The 21,190-nt window shown below is 49.7% G+C and overlaps 1 protein-coding gene and 1 long non-coding RNA gene across 2 annotated transcripts; one reads left to right on the top strand and one right to left on the bottom strand.

Annotated features, from left to right (window-relative positions):
* Positions 1 to 2,929: 2,929 nt before the first annotated feature.
* HPD (4-hydroxyphenylpyruvate dioxygenase) lies at positions 2,930 to 12,671 on the bottom strand. The gene is made up of 14 exons (XM_038574965.1): positions 12,601 to 12,671; positions 12,459 to 12,485; positions 11,614 to 11,676; positions 11,178 to 11,282; positions 10,553 to 10,595; positions 10,281 to 10,363; positions 9,242 to 9,331; positions 7,772 to 7,875; positions 7,042 to 7,119; positions 6,349 to 6,511; positions 6,144 to 6,215; positions 4,584 to 4,706; positions 3,344 to 3,460; positions 2,930 to 3,250 (listed from the first exon to the last, which is right to left on the bottom strand). Exons 1-14 carry the CDS (start codon positions 12,601 to 12,603, stop codon positions 3,140 to 3,142), a joined length of 1,182 nt encoding a protein of 393 aa, XP_038430893.1. The 5' UTR covers positions 12,604 to 12,671; the 3' UTR covers positions 2,930 to 3,139.
* LOC102156930 lies at positions 6,357 to 20,678 on the top strand. Its single transcript, XR_005379130.1, has 3 exons — positions 6,357 to 6,507; positions 9,294 to 9,358; positions 19,903 to 20,678. It is a non-coding gene; the product is annotated as an uncharacterized LOC102156930 (long non-coding RNA).
* The last annotated feature ends 512 nt before the right edge of the window (positions 20,679 to 21,190 follow it).

Below are 21,190 nucleotides of genomic sequence, written 5' to 3'. Positions count from 1 at the left end.
TTACGGACCTGACACTGCTAAAGGTTTGCAATTGGGAAACAAATTCAAATATCCTATTGCTCTCACTGGAAGAAATTGAAAAAGGTCCTACCTTAAAGATGTTTGCCATTCCTTTCAAGGAAACAGGCCCCTGGTTTGCATTTGAGGGGGAGGGGACTGATAAAACAGTTTGAGAAGCATCCAGCAGTTTGTTAGATGTCTGCTTACCCCTGAGGACAGATGCCAAACCCCAGCAATAAGCAGCGTGGCTAGAAAAAATGCCCAACCTCCCTTCCTACTAGTGAAATGTAGATTCTACACAAAACAGCCAATATTGGCCGGTGGGCAGGGGGTTGGGCACCTGGGCATCAGTAGTGTAAGCTTACATTGCCACAACCTTTAGGAGGATAATTAGATATTAACAATCAGTTAAAACTGCACATAAACTTTGGCACAAATGTTCAACTGTCTGGAATCAAGCCTGACAGCCTCAAGCAGGCAACAGTATGTATAAGGATGTTCTTTGTAGCCCCACTTTGCAAGATGTCTTTGGTGGCAGGCTGGTTTTTGGAATTGTACATCCAGACAGGTGAATGTTACCCAAGGTGGATTCATGTGGACAGGAAAAGCTGAGGGTGAGACTGAACAAGGAAAAAGGAAGCAGGTGCTGGCTATTCTGTTCATTCAACCAATACTGAGCACGTACTATGTGTCAGTTCTCTAAGCACTGGGGACATAGGAGTAGAGAAAACACTCCCTGTCTTTAGGTGATTGTGTTGTGAGTGAGCCAGGCAAACCTGAAGAATACATGTCATGATAAGGAGAAAAATATCTACAAGAAAGGGGTATAAATTGAGAGAGTATGAGATTTTGAATACAGTAGGGGAATCTGCTTAGTCCACATGTGAGCAAAACTCAAAGGAGATCAAGGAGCTGGCCCCATGGACACCTGGAGGGAGGATGTTGAAGGCAGAAGGAACCATAAGTGCAAAGGTCCTGAGGCTGAAAGCCACCTGGTGTATTTGAAGACCAGCACAGATGACTGTGTGGCTGTAGCTGAATGAGGGAAGGGAGAGTAAGGGAAAGGAGGTCTGACAGGTCCCAAGTAAGGGAGAGGGGGAGGCAGATGCTGTAGGGCCTTGCAGGGCACATAAAGACAAACTAGGGCATCTAGCCCAAGGCACAGAAAGGAAATGCCCAAATTTGAGTTTCCTTCATCTTCCCTCTTGAACCTCCTCCTCCTCCTCCACCTTAGTCAATGACACTTCTATTCCTCCCCTCACCTACTCTGCTGTGGCTGGTTACCTAAACTCAAAGCCCAGAAACCCCAGACTTCTCATTTTCCCTCCACTACCCAGTGAGATGGTTCTCTTCCTCCCTGCTTCTTCAAATCTATCTACCTCTCCCTCTGCTCCTCAGTCCCATAGGACAAGTCCTTTCTTCTTGGTCCTGCTATGGAGGCCAACGAGGGAGCCCCAACTTGAGCCATCTGCATGTAGACCACGATGGGGTGGGGAGGAGGAAGTGCCATGCAGACTCTGGCAAAGACCCCTCACCGAGGCCTCTCTCCCCAAATCATAAGAGCAAACACATGCCAGCCACTGATGTAAACTTCTGCTATTAAACCTACAGCAGTGCTAGGAGTTGGGTATTATTACCATTCCCTTTAACAGATAAGGAAAATTGAGGCACTGAGAGGTCAAGTAGCTTGCCCAAGGTCACACAGCTAGCAGTTAGCTGATCTGGGCTGTGAACCCAGGCAATCCTGCTCCCTAGTCTGTGCTCAGCTAATGAGGGTCTGCTCTGCCCATGTGCGATCTAAGGAGGCACCACCACTTGGCACCAGCTGATTCTTGCTCCGTAAGAAGGCAGCCCAGAACTGCTTGGTTGTACCAAGAAGAACCAGAATCCTAGAATTTGTATGTGAAATATCCCAACTTTCTGAAATGATGACTCAAATTCGTTTAAAACTATACAGACTAAATAAAATACATCTGTGAGCCAGATTTGGCCCATGAGCCACCAGTTTGCAACCTTCTGTGATACAGAATTTCTCTGCTTTGCATAAGCCATGGGAAAACAGAGGCAGGTATTTTTAACTGAGGCTGCCATTGTTCCTCTGGCTTCTCACTGCTGTTCTTTTCATTTCTGAAGTTCATGATCCCAGAAGCCCTGACTTCTATAATCTGCTGGGGGGGAAAAATCCCCAATTTCCCTATTGTATCAACTTAGAATTTTTCCTTAGACTCAGATCCGTCTGCTCCCAGTTCTGAGCTGACTCACTCGCAGGAAGATCTGACAAGTATCAGAAGCTCCCAATTCCTTTCTCCGGTTTTAAAACGGGAGGGCAGAAGCCTAAGGGCTCAGATCCCTCCCACCTGCTCTCCTTCTCAGACTAGGAGCCATGTCTCTAGGTTGCTTAGCAGGCATGTGCGCCGAAGCCCCTTGGCTGACACTCTCCCCTCTCCAAGTTGGGCGCAGGGCAGCAAACCTGGGGACAGCTCATCTTTAGCTCTCATAAAGCCGTCAGACGGGATGCTGTCAAGTGCGGTTTCACCTCGAGGCTTACTACCCTTCCTGAGTATGCTCTCCGCAGGCTTTTCCTTGGCTGATTCCCTCACCTCCCTCCCCAAGAGGGGCTTTCTCTCGACTGAAATTTGTAACATCTCCCAGCTTTACCTTTGCACAATCTCCCAATCACCGCTTTACCTTCATAACAGCATTTGCCACTCTGTGAAATGATACTGTCTTCCCCTCTAGATTGTCATCCCTCTGCACCCCTTGCTTGGTTCCAGAATTCTCCCTGACCGGCGCGGTCCCACTGAGCACAAAACGCGTGCACCCGGTGCCTCCCCGGCTCCGGTAGGGCTGAGACCAGAACTCGGAGGCGTGCGGCAGCGTTACGGCCCGGAGCTCCCCCTGCAGGCCAAAGGGCGGCACAAACACCACGTCCCCGCACGGGACCGGTCGGCTTTATTCGGGAGGGCGGGCGCAGGGAGCGGCCCAGCCGATGGGGGCGTGGTCCGCGGTGGGTAGGCGGGGCCTAAAGAGCGGCCAGTGAGGAGGCCTGCGCGTGGGCGTGCTCCAGGCTTGGGGGCGTGGCCCGCCGTACGCCGGCGGGTGGGCGGGGCCTCGGTGTCTCCGCAGGGCCCGCAGGGCCTTACATGCCCGGCATCATCCCGTTGGTCTCCAAGTCGGTGAGGTTGCCCCGCAGGTCCTGCTCCTCCTCGAAAGCCTTGAACAGTGAGTTGAAGTTGCCGGCTCCAAAACCCTGGAGGGGGAGAGAGACGAAAGTGAGCGGCCGGCCCAGAGAGCCAGCCAGGCTACCTGCCTGCCCTCGGGGCTGGTTGGGAATTGCTGGTACCTGGTGATTGTGGCGCTGAATGACTTCCAAGAAGAGCGTGGGCCGATCCTGCATGGGCTTGGTGAAGATCTGCAGGAGGTAGCCTTTCTCGTCGTAGTCTACCAGGATTTTCAGCTCCTAGGTAGGATACAGGAGGCTGGGTTAGGGGGCAGCTGGCCCACACTCTACTCTGACACCGTGGAGTCTTTAGAAAGTCCATAAGAGCTCCTGCACCTGAAAGCCAAGAAAAGACCCCATTCTCCCGCAGTTCCAGACACCTCCAAGTAGATCCTTAAAGTTCCCATTACCGGGATCCCTGGGTGGCGCAGCGGTTTGGCGCCTGCCTTTGGCCCAGGGCGCGATCCTGGAGACCCGGGATCGAATCCCACATCGGGCTCCCGGTGCATGGAGCCTGCTTCTCCCTCGGCCTGTGTCTCTGCCTCTCTCTCTCTCTCTGTGACTATCATAAATAAATAAAAATTGAAAAAAAAAATTAAAAAAAAATAAAGTTCCCATTACCACCTTCCCGCCACAGTCCGCGGCGTGTAAGCCACCATCAAGGTTGTCCTGGATCACCCCAGTAGTCTCTACACAGGTCCCCCTGCTTCCGGCTTGCCTCCTTACAATCCACCCTCCCCACAAACACCCCAAGGGATCTTTTACAAATCAGATCGTATCATTCCTATTTAAAATCCTCCGGTGGAAATCAGGGGCTGCCCTAAAATTGATTCTGATGGTAGCTGCACAACATAAGTGAATAGCTAAAAACCATTGAACTGTGCACTTTATTTTTTAAAGATTTTTTATTTATTTTTTATTTATTTTTATTATTTATTTTTATTTATTTTATTTATTTTTTATTTATTTTTTATTTATTTGAGAGAGAAGGAGCAGGGGGAGGGACAGAGGGTGAGGGAGAAGCAGACCTCCTGATGTGGGGCTCTGTCCCTGGACTCGAGGATCATGACCTGAGCTAAAGGCAGATGCTCAAGTGACTGAGCCACCCAGGCGCCCGGAAGTGAGCATTTTAAAAGTGCCTTTTGTATCAATAAAGCTGTTAAAAACAACAGGGCAGCCCTGGTGGTGCAGCGGTTTAGCGCCGCCTGCAGCCCAGGGCATGATCCTGGAGACCCTGGATCAAGTCCCACGTCAGGCTCTCTGTATGGTGCCTGCTTCTCCCTCTGCCTCTCTCTCTGTCTCTATGAATAAATAAATAAAATCTTAAAAAAAAAAAAAAAAACCACTCCTGCACTAGCCTCACCTCCAGGACATCAATGCTCTCCTTCACTTGAATCTTGGCCGACTTGAGCTTCTCCCGAAGTTGTTTGTAGTATGTTGATGGAACAGCCAAGAACTCCATGCCTCTGTCTCTCAAGTGGCGAATCTGTCTCAGGGAAGGGTCAAGGTCAGTCTCCTGGCTCCCTGCTCCGCACCCCTAGCCAGGAGGAGGTGGAGTCCCTATCCTAGTTCTCCCTGCCTGCCAGGATGCATCCCCCCAGAACTCATGCCCTTCCACGCCTGGGGCCTGTAGGCTTGGTTGATAGAACAGCAATCACTAACATTTATGGAATTCTCATTATGTGTCTGTCTTAAGTACTTCCCATGTTTTGCCTCATTATGTCTGTGCAGTAATTTCTTGAGATATCTGGACAATTACTATCCCCATTTCATAGCTAGGGAAACCAAGGCATCAAGAGATTAAATATCTATTCTCAACATAGTCGCGGAGTGATTTTATTTAAAAAGACAAGTCAAATCATGTCACTCCCTTGCTCACCCCATGGTGGTGTCTTGTCTCAGAGTCAGATTGAAAGCCCTCACCATCTGCCTTCACTCCCACCTCCCGACCTCATCTCCTACTCTCTCCCTCACTCATTCTGTTCCAGCACAGCACTGATCTCCTTGCTGTGCCTTCAACTCTCCCCTGCCTGCCTGCCTGTCACTTCTGCTTGGAGCACTTTTCCTACGTGTCCACATGCTTCCCTCCTTCCAGCTCTGCCTTCTCAGATGCCTCCTTCTCCATGTGGCCCTTCACGACGGCCCTATGGCCCTATTTAAATGTGCAATGTCTTTACCCTCCCTCTCTCATCGCCCTGCTTGGTGCTCCTCCAGAGCACTCACACAACCTAACACTTGTATTTTACTTGTTTTGTTTCCTGTATCCATTAGAGCAGAGACTCTTGTCTTGTTGGCTGATGTATCCCAAGTACCTAAAAGGGTGCTTGGCACATAGTAGGTGCCCACTACACATCCAGTGAGTGGGTGAATGAATGAGTGAAATTGCCAAGGTCGTCCAGTGATTTCTTGGTTAGGCCAGGACGGAGTGGGACAGTCCAGGCTCTTGTCCACTCTGATATCCTGTCACCTCAGGAATAGCCAAGACCCAGATTCTCCAAGGGCTAGTTCCACAGACTCAGCACATTTAACTTGGCTCAAAGGACCTAATCAATCTCCTAGCCTAATATCCTCATTTTCAAGGTGAGGCAACTAAAGCCCAGAGAGGGTGTTGAATCCTCCATGGACACACAGCAAATCACTTGCAGAACTAGGACTAGAATCCAGGCTTCCTCTTACTCTGGCACCTGCTACTTTTAAAGCTAGCAGTGATCTGCAGAGAAACACAACTCTCTGGGGTGGGACTGTGCCTGCACCAGAGTGTCAGGAACCAGTGAGAGATCCTGGTCAGCCACCTGAGCTGGTGGGGGACTCCTAGGATTGCTACTACCTCCCTGCCTGCCTCCTGCCCCACTCTCCTCCATTTTGCAGATTGGTTCTGGAGCTGAGTTGAAAGGGAAATTAGGGCCAAGAAAGGGCTTCTAACCGCTGTGATGATGTCTTGGGTCTTGAGAGCAATGTGCTGGACCCCAGCACCCCCATTATAGTCCACATATTCCTGTGGGAGGGAAACAAGGAAAACATTGTCATTAGCTCCTGTTACCCACATTCTGCTCCCCAAAGAGTCTTCAAAGCTCATCCCTACTTTCTTCTTCCCCAGCCAAACAGCCATGGTCCAGGTAAGACCTCACCTGGATCTGGGATTTCTTTTTGCCAGGTGCTGGCTCATTAATGGGCATCTTGATGGACTCCTCATAATTGGCCACCACGATGGAGCGCAGAGAGCTGTATTCTGTGTGCACCTGTGTGTCATCTACAGACCAGAAACGGTGGAACTGCAGATTCTTCAGGTACCTGTGGGATGGCCGTAAGGACACATTGGCTCTGAGTGCCAGGCAGGGACTGGCTCCTTGTCCCTACTTCCACCTTCCAGAATTTGTCCCCTGACTAGTCTCCAGAAAGGAACCCACCACCATCCACATCACACACACTGTAGACTTGTATCTTTATTATCACAATTTTCCTTCAGGTGGAAGGGAAGTGTCTTCTAACAAGACCTTTGTGGTATGGCAATGGTCCAACAGATAGAAGTGCTTTGAGAAGGGCACGTGCTTCTCATTTGCACAAGGGTGCTATCTGGGGTAGTGACAGGCTTCCTCCAGGTCTCCCTGGACTGTAACACCCTCTGTGCCAAGCTTCCCCAAGGGTCCTCAGAGGATCACCTTGAGCCTGAAAGCCTCTGGTCTCCAGGAAACAGATGACTCAAGTGACATCAGGGTAAGCTGCTGAGGGCTTGTGCTCCATTTCCCACTCTGGTGTCTAGAGACAAGAACTGGGGAGTGGGCCTGTCTCCTTTGCAGCAAGGGGTTGGGCCAGGGACTCACCACTCTGAGGCGGACACCATCTCCTGATCAGGCTGGTTTCCCACGATGTGGTCAATAATCTCAAGACTGCAGCTGGGCCTAGCGGTAGGGTGGGAAGCTGTTAGGAGATGAGGACAGGCTACGTCCTAAATCTCCACCTCCCCGCAGTGACAGCTCACTGTGACATGGCACACACTAGACGGACCTCATTGCTGTCAACTTGTACGCTATTACTAGCCCCATTTTACAGATGGGGAACTGAGGCAGAGAGAAATAAAGTCACTCTGAAGGTTAAATAGCTAGAAAATGACAGAGCTATAGGCCACCTGGGTGGCTCAGTCAGTTAAGCATCTGCCTTTGACTCAGGTCATAGTCCTGGGTCCTGGGATCGAGCCCCACATCACATCATTGGGCTCCCTTCTCAGCAGGTAGTCTACTTCTCCCTCTCCCTCTGTCCCTCCCCCTGCTCAAGTATGCACTGTCTCTCTCAAATAAATAAATAAATAAAATCTTTAAAAAGATGACAGAGCTGGGGTTTGAGCCCAGGTAGTTGGTTCAAGGGCCTTGGTGCTCAGCCTCTGTGCCGCCTCTTCAAGCCACCCTTGGGGATCCTTAGGAGTTCCTCAGAAGGCTCCCAGATTCTCTGCCCCTCAGAGAAGCCCAGTCTGCATGGAGCATCAGGGCATCACTTTCCACTCTGCACTCAGGACTCTCTATCCCCCTTCCTTTCCCCAGCCCGAGGGGCACTCACAGCTTGGAAAGCAGGGGGTCCACGCATGCTGGGGCTTCGAATCCAGGCAAGAACCGGCCAGTATAGTTTATCTTTTCCACCAGGGTGTGTGTAGTGTCCCCGTACTGTGGGTGGAAAACAGCCTGGCTTGGCCCCTGAGCTCTCCTCCCTGCCAAGACTGGGCCACTTTCCTGGTACCCAACACAGTTCCCACCTGGCTCTGACCCTAACTCCCAACTCTCTCTGTGATCTTGGGAAAGTCAATTCCCCTTTCTGAAATGAATTGCAATCTGTCATTTGTTTGGGACTTTATTTGACAGTCGGCCTGCCGCATGGGACCAGAATCTCTGGGAGAGTAGGAACACTGTTTTTGCTCATCATGGTGCCCTCAGCACCTGGGGTAGTGCCTGGCTCATTATGGGTGCTCAATAAAAATGTGTCAACTAAGTGAGAATGATGAGGGCTTTGGATCAAATTATATCAAAAGGTTCTGGGGGACCTGTTTGGCTCCATCTGTGAAGTGTAAGACTTAATCTTGGGGCTGTGAATTCAAGCCCCATGTTGGGTTTAGAGATTACATAAAAATTGTATCTTAAGGGGTGCCTGGGTGGCTCAGTCAGTTAAGCGAGTGGCTCTTGATTTCAGCTCAGGTCATGATCTCAGGGTTGTCAGATCGAGCCCTGTGTTGTACTCTGTGCTCAGCTTAGAGTCTGTTTGAAATTCTCTCTCTGCCAATCCTGTTGTCCCTCTCCCCATACTCTCTCTGTCTCAATGACTAAATAAATACATTAAAAAATTAAATCTTAAAAAAAATTAAATCTATAAAAAAGGTTCTTTCAATCATCTTAATGATCTTTAGGTTGTATTTATCCTGAGGTGGGACCGGTGATCATCTCTGTATGACAAGAGCATAGACTTGGGAATCTTTGCTGGGTGTCTGCAATATACCAAGCACTGTTCTAAATGCTGAATGATCTCATTTGAGCCTTTGGGCCCATCCAATGAACCTGGATCGGTGATGGTTGAAGAAATTGGAGGCACAGAAATGTTAGGTGGCATGTTGCAGATCACACAGGTGGTCCAGCTGCAGTCCTTGCTCATTTAAATGAATCCCAGAGAGGTGGAGTACTTTGCCCAAAGTCACACAGCCAGAGCAGAGTGGAACTTCCCCAGACCCTATTTGCTCCCTCCTTCAAAGCCCCTGTCCTTGGGTTACATCCTTGTGTTATCATTACCATCTTCCCCCTCCCCTCCATTTGCAGGGGAGGAAGGGAAGCACCCAGCAGGAACTGGAAGCTCCCACCAGCCTCTGCACACTGGCCAAGCCTTACAGACAGTCAGACTTGAAGAAGAATGTCTGTGTTGAGGCACCGGGGGGGGGTGGGGGGGGATGGCATTAGGGAATTGGTGGGGAGAGGGATGGGTGTGGGGCATCCTGGCATCTCGGGGGAGCTAACAGTGGGAGTGGTAGGGGTATCCAAGCAAACTCACCGTCTGCAGCACAGCCAACTTCACCTTCCCAAACTTATCTTCCTCTATCCAGGGCTCCCGCATGATTTTGGCACCCTGTTCCCGGGCTTTCTACAAAGAAGATGGATCTCAGAGGCAGTAAGTGCTGGACCCTCCCAGAGCCCTGGCTGGCTGCTCCATGGTCCTGCCTCTGCTGGATGGCCCCCTACTTTGTCCTGCCACAGGCTCCTCCAGCTTTCCTAGCCCTGGGCAGGAATGACAGCCAGCTTTAGCTGTTGCCCCTGACACCCATGCCTTGTGCCTGTTGGGCAGATAGGGAAACTGAGGCCCAGGCCCAGAGTTGGGGCTATGAGAGACAAACTAGTTGGGGGTGGGGGGGTATCCCACCTCTGCTATCTCACTTTGTGACACTTCCCCACCCCCAGTCCTCATCTTGCCCATCTGTAGACCAGGTGGTTGGATAAGAATAAAAGCTGGCATTGGTTGAGCACCTACTATATGTCAGACCCTCTGCAGGGTGCCTTATATGCCTGGCTCATGCATTTATTTAGTGAAACCTTACTGTATGTCTATGTTTATCACATGTCAGGCAAAGGTGAAGGTATTTACCAAACTCCTTCTTCCTCACAGCAGCATTACAGGAAAGGTACTGTTCTTGTCCCCATTCTGTAAGTGGTGAAGTTAAGTCACTTCCCCAAAGTCTCACAGATAGTAAGTTTCAGACCTGGGCAGTGTGCCTCTGGCTTCTATGCTCTGAACCTCTAAGCTGCCTCTTGAATATAGTGTTTGGTTCAGAGTCGTGCTCATGAAATGGTAATTATGATCTCATTTCCTCTGTGTCAGACTTGGTAAGGTAGGTGCTGTGGTTGTCCCCATTTTACAGATGTGGAAATTGAGGCTGAGTGAGAGGGCAGGCAGCTAGCAAGGGGCAGGGCATCCCTGGAACCTGGGTGTGCATCACACGAGTGTCTGGGCTTGTCACTCCAACACGGCGGGTCCCCCAGCCCTGACCAACAGGGCTTCCTGTGGCGGACAGAGGGCAGCCCGGGTGCACACTCACCTGCACGATGTAGTCACAATCTTCCACCTCAAATGCGATGTCCTTCACTCCATCACCGTGTTTTACCAGGTGGTCGCCCATCTCTGTGGCCGGTAGGGGAGGTCATGGCCCTGGAGTCACAGCCCCCCTCACTTCTACTGTCAGCCTTTGAGCTCCATCTCCTTCTAGGCTGGGGAATCCTCGCTGAACCAGACATACTCCCTTGTCCCTGACCCTACCCACCATACCGAGTCTTCACTCCCTGGTACCCTGAGCCCCTTGGGCCTCCTCACCTTTGTTCCAGGGGTTGAGGGCAGAGGAGAAGACAAACACAATCTAAGATGTAGAGGAGAAAGGAGGTGTAGCTGGTGGTTCAGGTTGGCACATGCAGGTGTACCCCAGCCCCTCCTCCCCACCCACCCATGAAGCACCCCAGTGGGGCATTAGGATCACATCACTCCTCCCAGCCAGGAAGGATTCCTTGACCGTGGGTTCCAGCCCCTTCTCTGCCTCAACATCCCCGCTGAGATGAGCTGTTGCTCAGGCTGCCCATGGGAGAGAGCCCCAGGGTTCCTAGGGATCAGGGCATTTCTCAGACTTTCAGGTCTGATGTCTGAGGCCTCTGTTAACTTCTCCGAAACATCTGTGAGGCCAGTGTTGGGCCAGGCTAAGAAGGAGATAAAACGAAGATCCCTAAGATCTGTTGTACAAAGGTGCAGTGGAAGGGTTGGTGGGGGCTCTCAGCTCATGCTCCCTCAGCCTCACCAGACATCCTGGGAGAAAACCAGGTGGGCCTGGAGAAACAGCCTCCTGTTCCACTTCACTCAAGAGGCATCAGAGCCCTTAGGAGGCTCAGAGATCAGCAGGGGCAGATAAGCTGGCCTCCTGGGTGAGTGGGGTCCTGGGGTGGGGACTCACCTTGCCTTGCTTGATCACGTGGCTGACTACCTCCCGGGAACCCGTCTCCAGGCCCTTGTAGGCTAGTGGTTCAAAGCCCATCTTGTTGCAGTAGAATGATGCAGCCTGAATCACAGAGTTGCAACCGGGTTTCCAAGGAGCCAGCCTGGGCATCCCTCGCCCTCAGCTGAGAGCCTCTGGTCCCCCTCAGCCTGTCTGCCCCATTGCCCCAGGTACAGAGTCCATCCTGGGAGGAAAGGCCGCTCCCTGGCCCATTCTGACGTCAGATTAAGTTTCCTGCTGGGGTCTGAGGGCCTGATTGTGTAATTAGTATCTAAAGACTGTTTTTCCTGGGATGGTCCCAACACTGGCCCTGATCCTCCCCACACAGGGGCCAATCACAGGCCCAGCTGGAGGCCCGCCTTCTCCTACTCTGATACCTGGCCCCGGCTTTTACCTGCTTGGCATTTCCAACCCAGAAGGTCACGGAGTGGAAGTGGAGAAATCGGCCTCTCTCGGGCTGCAAGAAGAGAGAAGGGGAGAGGCTGTCTCTGGATGTGGGCCTAGAAAAGTGTAGATGGAGAGGTGTCCCCTAACAACTTTCTTTGTCCCAGCCTCAATTCCAAAACTGAGAAGCCTGCAGCCTTGTCAAGCCTCAAAAGATGTTTCTCATGTAGAAACCAAGCCCCTGGGTGTTTGGGATTGGAAAGCCTCCTTAGGAGGCATGCCCAGATTTCACGGAGGGGAACTGCTATATGGTACAGCAACACGGATTTAAGTTAGACCTTAGAAAGATCTTCCAGGGGCACCTGGCAGGCTCAGTTAGTAGAGCATGTGACTCTTGATCTTGGGGTCATGAGCTTGAGCCCCACATTGTGAGTAGAGGTTACACATTTAAAAAAATCTAGTGGGACGCCTGGGTGGCTCAGCGGTTGAGCATCTGCCTTTGGCTCAGGGTGTGATCCTGGGTCTAGAGATCGAGTCCCACATCAGGCTCCCTGCAAGGAGCCTGCTTCTCTCCCTCTGCCTATGTCTCTGCCTCTCTCTCTGTGTCTCTCATTAATAAATAAATAAATAAATTTTAAAAATCTAGAAAGAACTTGTAAACAGGATTAAGAGATTGGCAGGAATTTAAGAAGAGGTAACGTTTTTCTTAGGAGAACTGGGTTGACTCCAGCTCAATCTCAGGGGAACGAGGGGGTGAGCACAGATGAACCTGAGTGTGACTCTTGGATATCACATACCTACTGAAATTCCTTTTCTACTCTTTGCCCTGACCCCACATTTCCCCCTCCTGCTTACCTTCTTTCCTTTGTCGCTGTAAGTCGTCTAAGGAGAAAGAAAAGGACAGTAAGACTTGGAAGCTCAGACACAAGGCACTTCTGGAAGTTTCACTTCAGATCATCACTGGGGGAGGCTTCCATGGCCCCAAGCAAGCACTTACCATGATTAATCTTGGTCAGACGTCCTCCTCTAAGACTGGAACAAGAGGCCAGTGGAGTGCTGGACAGAAGTATTTAACACAGAGCAGATCCCGCCCCTGGCCTCCTGGCCTTCCTAGGGGTGGGCGGGAGCTGATCCAACCATGAAAGCTCCTAGGCTTGGGAGCCTCTGATCCAGCTGCCATCTCAGTGGACAAGGTGATGTTGTCAGGCCCAGAGCAGGGGAGGGACTCTCCCAGGCCCGCTAGCCAGTGAGGTAGAGCCAAGGCAAAGAGCCAAGGGCACACTCCAGGACCCCAAGTTGGGACTGTGATCTCTGCTCTCCAGAATCCAAAGCTCAGAAATCAAGGCCACACAGAGTGCAGTAGTGGCTGTAGAATTGTTGTTTAGGGAGAATTTGAGAGGGAATTAGGGACTGGTCTTGAAGCCCTGTTTGAATAGTGAGTATGTGGTTTATAATTAGTTAAAAGGGTCCTACTCCATAGTGGTTAGAGGTATGGGTTGGGGGTTTGAATCCTGGGCCTGCCATATACTATGTGACTGGGGAAAGTCACGGAACCCCCCTGAGCCTCAGTTTCCCCTTGTGTAAAATGGAAGCAATAATAGTATGGTTGAGATTAAGTGAGATAAAACATAAGTCTTTGGAATAGAGACTGGCACATAGGAAGATCTCTGCTAATGTTGGTTATGATTACTTATGTTTCTTTAGGGCTTTGGGCAGCTGATAGAGAATAGGGGACCTTGGTGTTGTCAGACTGAGTAATGGGAAAAAGGTTATGGCCCTGCCCTCTGCGCCAGGTTCTCAGTATCTGCAGAGTGGTAGAAGGTAGAGCAGAAGGCTCCAAGAGGAACGCCAGGGCTCTCCCAGAAACCCCACACCCGAGTCCTCAGGTTTCACATTCCTAAATGATGGAATAGTGGGGTGCCTGGGTGGCTCAGTCAGTTAAGTGTCTGCCTTTGGCTCAGGTCATGATCCCAGAGTCCTGGAATGGAGTCCTGTGTCAGCTCCCTGCTCAAGGAGGAGTCTGCTTCTTCCTCTCTACCCCTCCCCCTGCCGGTGCGCTCTCTCTCTCACACTCTCTTTCAAATAAATAAATAAAATCTTATAAAAAGAAAGATGGAATGGTGACTGGTGGCCAGCCATGGCATTCGCCTGAGGGTTCCAGGACAGCCCCCTGCCTCTTGCTCCACCCCAAGTCCCCAGAAACTCTGTTGCTGACCCATCCTGCCCTCTTTCCAGGGAACTGACTTTTTGACTATCGTCATTGCCTGGAAACTTTTTTCAGCCTCTGATGCTTACAGTCTTGACCCACGACTGTGTTATGACCTCTACCCTCTTGCATCAGTTGGGCTCCCAAAATGTCCTGCACTGGTCTTTTTTTTTTTAATATGGAAAAACAGATCAGCGTGTCTAGGAGTGACTTCAAGGATCATTTGGTCCAACATTCCCACATTTCATTTTTTTTTTATTTTTTTATTTTTTTTTTATGATAGTCACAGAGAGAGAGAGAGAGAGAGAGAGGCAGAGACACAGGCAGAGGGAGAAGCAGGCTCCATGCACCGGGAGCCCGACGTGGGATTCGATCCCGGGTCTCCAGGATCGCGCCCTGGGCCAAAGGCAGGCGCTAAACCGCTGCGCCACCCAGGGATCCCCCATTCCCACATTTCAGATGAGAAAAAGTAACAAAGAGCAAGAAAGTGCCTGAGGCCACTCTCTTCTTCCCTTCTGTCTTTCCTCTCCTGCCTTTCCCTCCCTGCCAGGGAGCAGAGAGGGACTTGTGCCAGGGAGGAGGCTCCTGCTTCCCACCTCCCACAGCAAACCCTGCCAGGCCTCCTGAGCTGCTCTCAAGTTGCCGTCTTCCCCAGGGAGCCCTGTCAGCAGTCCCAGCCACAGGTCTGAGGTTCAGCTAAGCCCTGCCGTGCAACCCTGGAGGATGGGCTCAGGACAGTTAGAGAACTTTCCCAGGCCATGTAGTTAGCAAGAGGCGTAGTAGAGCTGGGATGTGAACCAGGTTATTCTGACTCCACAACCCACGCTTCTAATTGCCACACTGCCTTCCATGCACGTAGATGTTCGTGTTCCCACCGGACGGATGGGGAGACTATGCCCAGGGAAGGGAATGTATATGTGTCTGCAAGGTTGCAGAGCTGATAAAAATAGAGACCCAGACTCTGGCCTATTTGCTTTTGAAGTTGGATCTCCACCAGTCCAGACAACTTCTCCCAGCTTCTTTCTTCTGTTTTCTGGGCAAGTCTGGAAGCTGGCAAGGTGTCCCCCTCCTTATTCTGCCTCTCCTGGGGGTGCCTTGCCAACCTGCCCTCAATGTCCACCTCAGCCCCCGGTGTCAAGGTTTCCAATTGAGAAAACCAGTGTGAAGGTAGCCCAGAGTGGAGCTCGCAGGCCAGAAGCTTCCACCAGCGGAGAAGGGCTCTGTGCAGCCTACTCAGCCTCCCAGGTGAGAAGGAACATGCCGTCCCCTTGTTCCCAGGGGCCAACTTGAACCTCCCTCCTGGAGCCTGGCCTGGATGGTGTCCTAGGCACATAGTCAATGTTTACCAAATCCAGGGAGCAGGTTATCAGCAGCCTCAGAGTGCTGAAGGTGAGTGTCTGGCTCAGCTGGCCAGGCTGGTGGCTTTGTCCTGCCCTCTGGACTTTGCTTCCAGAAACACTGAGGATCTCAGGCACACTCTGGATACACTCCTAGGTGATTCTTATGACAGCAGGCAGAAACCAGGGAGGGAGAACCTGCAGGGCCCCATCTCTGGGGGCCCCCATGTTCCCTCCTAGATTCTCCTTAGGCTGGGCCTGGTAGGATGACAGGTCAGTAGCAGCTGGGTATGGCTGTCTCTGCTCCTTGTTCCTCAGTTACCACCTTCTGTCCAGCCTGAGCAGGGAGCTGGGTTCTAGAGACCTTGCTTCTGGAGCCCTCCCTTCAGATGCACCCCTTGGACTCATCCTCCACTGTGCCCCGGCATGCAGAAAAGAATGAATGCTGCGGGCTGGAGGCTGCTGGTCACAGAAAGGCCTATTTGCAAGGTTGAGCCTTGGTTGGCACTGAGCAACTTGGATTTCAGGAAGGTTCCCAGCATCCCCAGAAATGACAAGAGTGTTTCCTTGTGTGTAAACTATTCCTATTCCTACAAGCCATGTGCTTTATGTTGAACATGTGCCTTCTTTCTGGGAGTCTGGGATCTGGGCATGTGCTGTGCAAGAGTCTTTGTGACCAGCCCCCAGTAAAAACCCTGGTGTCTGAGGCTCAGGCAAGTTTCCTTTGTAGACAATATTCTACACACACCCTTGCTGGAGGAAATTAGTGTATCCTATGTGATCCCACCCAGAGAAGACCCTTGGCGTCATGTAGCTGGTCTCTTCTGAACTTCAACCATGTGCCTTTTCCCTGGGCTAATTTTGCTCTGTGTCCTTTAGCTGTAACACATCTTAGGCATGGCATGAGCATGATCATACGCTAGGTCCTGTGAGTCTTCCTAGCACATTAACAAACATGGGAGTGGGCTTAGGAACCCCTAACACTGTGATGGCAGCAACAGGATTTGCTCAATGGATCCTGACTCACTGACATCCTTTCAAAGAGATGAATATGAGATTCCTAGCTGTGTAAGCACTGGCTAGCTTCTTTCCTTGGGACCATGACAAAGGTGGCATTGGCTCTGAGGCCTTCTCCAAAGCCCTTGCTGAGCACTTGGTACCTGTGCAGGGGACATGCGGCAGGGGGGCCTGCATGACATTCTGGAATGGTCAGCCAAGCTTTGGTGCCTGGGTGGCTGTGCAGTTACCCATGGTGCATGGCAGTGGCTTGAGCTGCAGATGAAGATGTTGTAAGAAGTAAAATTACTTCTGGGATTTGACACTCAATAGATGGTACCACATGGAAGTTGAGGAGCTGGATCCCTTTGCCTCTTTTGGCTGCATTGGCAGGGAGAGTGGGGTGCCTGAGTGGCTCAGTCATTTGAGTGTCTGACTCTTGGTTTCAGCTCAGGTCACAATCTTGGGGTCAGGATATTGAGCCCAGCATGGGGTTCTGTGCTCAGTGGGGAATGTGCTTGAGATTCTCTCTTCCCCTCTCTCTGCCCCTCCCCCTGCTCATGTTTTCCTCTCTCTCTCTCTCTCTCTCTCTCATAAATCTTTAAAAAGTATTACATTGGGGGTGGGGGAAATCTCAGTGGGAGTGCTGCTTTTGATTTTTGTTTTATCCTCAAGGCAAGAGGAGAAAGAGCCCAAACATTTCCAATGATGGGCTTTGGTTGGACCCCAAATGTCAAAAGTTTGTATTATTCTTTCCTCCAAATGGGAGTGAAAATGTTAAATCAGTTCTCAGACCTGGAGCAAAGCTTTAGACAAATCAGAGGGAAAAGAGAAGGTGTAGGCGGGGTAGTCCAGCTACTGCTGGCCCCACCCCCACTCCACAGATGCTGAATTTGCTGCTAGGAGTTTAAGTAAATTTGCAATGAAAATAAAGGAGAAGGATTTTTTTTTTAAAGATTTATTTATTTATTTATTTATTTATTCATGACAGAGAGAGAGAGAGAGGCACAGACACAGGCAGAGGGCGAAGCAGGCTCCAGGCAGAAAGCCCGATGTGGGACTCGATCCCGGGTTTCCAGGGTCACACCCCGGGCTGAAGGAGGCGCTAAACCGCTGGGCCGCCAGGGCTGTCCAAGGAGAAGGAATTTTTAAAAAATATTTTTTAATTGAAGTTCGATTTGCCAACATATAGTATAACACCCAGTGCTCATCCTGTCAAGTGCCCTCCTCAGTACCTGTCACCCAGTTACCCCATCCCCCCGCCTGCCTCCCTTCCACTACCCCTTGTTCATTTCCCAGAGTTAGGAGTCTCTCATGTTTTGTCACCCTTTCTAATTTTTCACACTCATTTTCCCTCCTTTCTCCTATAATCCCGTTCACTATTTCTTATATTCCCCATATGAGTGAGACCATATAATGTTTGTCTTTCTCCGACTGACTTACTTCACTCAGCATAATACCCTCCAGTTCCATTCACGTTGAAGCAAATGGTGGGTATTTGTTGTTTCTAATGGCTGAGGAATATTCCATTGTATACATAAACCACATCTTCTTTATCCATTCATCTTTCGATGGACACCGAGGCTCCTTCCACAGTTTGGCTATTGTGGCCATTGCTGCTATAAACATCGGGGTGCAGGTGTCCTGCCATTTCAATGCATCTGTATCTTTGGGGTAAATCCCCAGTAGTGCAATTGCTGGGTCATAGGGCACATCTATTTTTTTTTAATTCAGCAATTTTTTTTAAAGATTTTTTATTTATTCGTGAGAGACACAGAGAGGCAGGCAGAGGGAGAAGCAGGCTCTATGCAGGGAGCCCGATGTGGGACTCGATCCTGGGTCTCCAGGATCACACCCTGGGCCAAAGGCAGATGCTCAACTGCTGAGCCACCCAGGCATCCTGGGCACATCTATTTTTAATTCTTTGAGGAACCTCCACACAGTTTTGCAGAGTGTCTGCACCAGTTCACATTCCCACCAACAGTGCAAGAGGGTTCCCCTTTCTCCACATCCTCTCCAATATTTGTTGTTTCCTGTCTTGTTAATTTTCCCCATTCTCACTGGTGTGAGGTGGTATCTCATTGTGGTTTTGATTTGTATTTCCCTGATGGCCAGTGATGTGGAGCATTTTCTCATGTGCATGTTGGCCATGTCTATGTCTTCCTCTGTGAGATTTCTGTTCACGTCTTTTGCCCATTTCATGATTGAATTGTTTGTTTCTTTGGTGTTGAGTTTAAGAAGTTCTTTATAGATCTTGGATACTAGCCCTTTATCTGATAGGTCATTTGCAAATATCTAAGGAGAAGGAATTTTTTTTTTAAGGAGAAGGAATTTTTAAAATACCTTTGTATTTCATAGCTATTATATTTGGATGTATGGTTAAAATTGATGTAAAACGTTATATGCCAATAATTTCATAAGTGCCAGAGGGATTGTCCCAATTAGAGAGTCCCTCTGCCCTCCCCACCACACACACACACAAAAAAAAAAAGAAGGAAAGAAAAAAAAAGTCAATGGGATGTAACTTTCTTGAATTTTGCCATGTGGACAGCTTGGAATTTGAAATCTTTTTTTTTTTAACATTTTATTTATTTATTCATGAGAGACACACAGAGAGAGGCAGAGACATAGGCAGAGAGAGAAGCAGGCTCCCTCTGGGGAGCCTGATATGGGACTCGATCCCAGGACCCTGGGATCACGACCTGAGCTGAAGACAGATGCTTAACCACTGAGCTACCCAAGTGCCCTGGAATTTGAAATCTTTTTTTTTTTTTTTTTCTGAAATCTTTTGAAAAAAAAAAAAATGAAATCTTTTGAGTGTTGAAAACCAAATAATATTCTGTAACTAATGATTTATTACTATGATTTTTGCCTTTTGGACCTTCTGGGGGGAGAAAAAGGTAACTGAGAAGGGGAGGTAATCTCTAAATGGAGATAAACTTTTGGGGCTTGAAAAAGCAGGTTTTTAAAGTTGCTAATGAGCTCTTGTGAAATTGCCTGACTGTGAGAAGCATATTTTTGAGGGCATCCACTTTGGCTCTAAGACCATTATGACAGAAAGGGTTAGGAAAGCTGTCTCAGGGATCCCTGGGTGGCGCAGCGGTTTGGCGCCTGCCTTTGGCCCAGGGCGCGATCCTGGAGACCCGGGGTCGATTCCCACGTCGGGCTCCCGGTGCATGGAGCCTGCTTCTCTCTGCCTGCTTCTCTCTGCCTGTGTCTCTGCCTCTCTTTCTCTCTCTGTGACTATCATAAATAAATAAAAAAAATTAAAAAAATATATTTTAAAAAAAAGGAAAGCTGTCTCACTTGGCTGCAGCAGAAGAAAAGCCAGTGCCTTTTCCCCCTCAGCTTTTTTTTTTTTATTTATGATAGTCACAGAGAGAGAGAGAGAGAGAGGCAGAGACACAGGCAGAGGGAGAAGCAGGCTCCATGCACTGGGAGCCTGATGTGGGATTCGATCCCGGGTCTCCAGGATCACGCCCTGGGCCAAAGGCAGGCGCCAAACCACTGCGCCACCCAGGGATCCCTCCCCCTCAGCTTTATTGAGGTGTAACTGACAAATAAAAATAGCCTTTAAAAATTGCCTATAAAGTTATACAATGTGATGTTTTGAGATCTATCAACTATCTCACCCTGCTGCAGGGGTTCCTACTGATCATATATAAATGTTTGCCACAATCAAGCTAATCAATGTGTCCATCAGCATCTTACTTAGTTACATTTCTTTTCACCACTGACTTTTGGAATCCTGAATTCACAGACCCGGGTCGCCCAGCTCCTCCTCCAAGCTGACACCTGCTGCTGTTCCAGCCTCATCACAGCCGTGTGGAGCTAAAATCAGGTGAAATCACTGCACTCGGTGAACTGGGCAGATTTGGGACACCCCTCTGTGGAGCATATGCTGTGAAAGCATTACGAATGCTGCTGGACTGTCTGGTTGTTGGCAGATGTCTGTGATGAAAGGTTTGCTTTCTGATGGTACAAGTTAAAACCCAGCTGCTGATTGGCTATTTCTGGTGCAGACTTGCTGCATTCCTAATTGAGACTCCTGCCCAAAACAGGAGGTTGGGCGAGGGCATGTCACAAGGACTGTGACCCTCCCACCCACTCCTGACAGATGGGGGACATCTCAGGGCTGTGGATTGTGTATTTGACTTTTTGTTTAGCTCTAATTTCCATCAATAAACTCATGGCCTGACTCTCCTTTCTGGCTTTCTCCTGCACGCACCTTAGTGGGGCTGTCTGCTAAATGCAGCTGTCCCCCAATAGACATTATCTTTTCTAGGGGACTCATCAGATCCATGCTCAGGGCAAAAGGGGTGGAGAGTCATATAAGTCCATTTTGAACATTTTTGAAAAAAACATTTTTGCCCTATTTCCTGAACCTAATGAGTCTTCCTGGATAAGTTGCATTAAAATGTTGTGGGTTTTTTCCTGTGAAAATGCTTTTGTCTTTCTTGTGTAGAACCCTTCCAGACAAAGGCCTGGGTGAGGATAGGGAGTGACTGAAAAAGAATTAAAGTTTTAATTACTGAATGGAGCATCCTGGATTTTTTAAAGATTTATTTATTTATAAGAAAGAAGAAAGAGGGATCCCTGGGTGGCGCAGCGGTTTGGCGCCTGCCTTTGGCCCAGGGCGTGATCCTGGAGACCCGGGATCGAATCCCGCGTCGGGCTCCCGGTGCATGGAGCCTGCCTCTCCCTCTGCCTGTGTCTCTGCCTCTCTCTCTCTCACTGTGTGCCTATCATAAATAAATAAATAAAATTAAAAAAAAAAGAAAGAAGAAAGAAAGAAAGAAGAAAGAAAGAAAGAAAGAAAGAAAGAAAGAAAGAAAGAAAGAAAGAAAGAAAGAAAGAAAGAAAAAGAAAAGAGCGGGAGGGGCAGAGGCAGAGGGAGAGAGAATCTCAGGCATACTCCACGTCAAGCACAGAGCCCAATGCAGAGTTCGATCCTAGGAGATTGTGACCTGAGCGGAAACCAAGAGTCAGACATTCAACCTTTCACCCAGGTGCCTGATACTGACTTTTTTTTAAAACAACAGCGAAAA

The sequence above is a fragment of the Canis lupus genome, chromosome 26, assembly GCF_011100685.1.
Source record: "Canis lupus familiaris isolate Mischka breed German Shepherd chromosome 26, alternate assembly UU_Cfam_GSD_1.0, whole genome shotgun sequence".
NCBI classification, from domain to species: domain Eukaryota; kingdom Metazoa; phylum Chordata; class Mammalia; order Carnivora; family Canidae; genus Canis; species Canis lupus.
This window is presented reverse-complemented; position numbering and strand designations above follow the sequence as displayed.

Excerpts from the sequence above, each read along its gene's own strand:
- HPD (XM_038574965.1), bottom strand. Across the intron at positions 6,512-7,041 it reads ATGGTGTCCGCCTCAGAGTG|GTACCTGAAGAATCTGCAGT; the intron begins GTGAGTCCCTGG and ends GCCATCCCACAG. Across the intron at positions 6,216-6,348 it reads AAAAGAAATCCCAGATCCAG|GAATATGTGGACTATAATGG; the intron begins GTGAGGTCTTAC and ends TCCCTCCCACAG.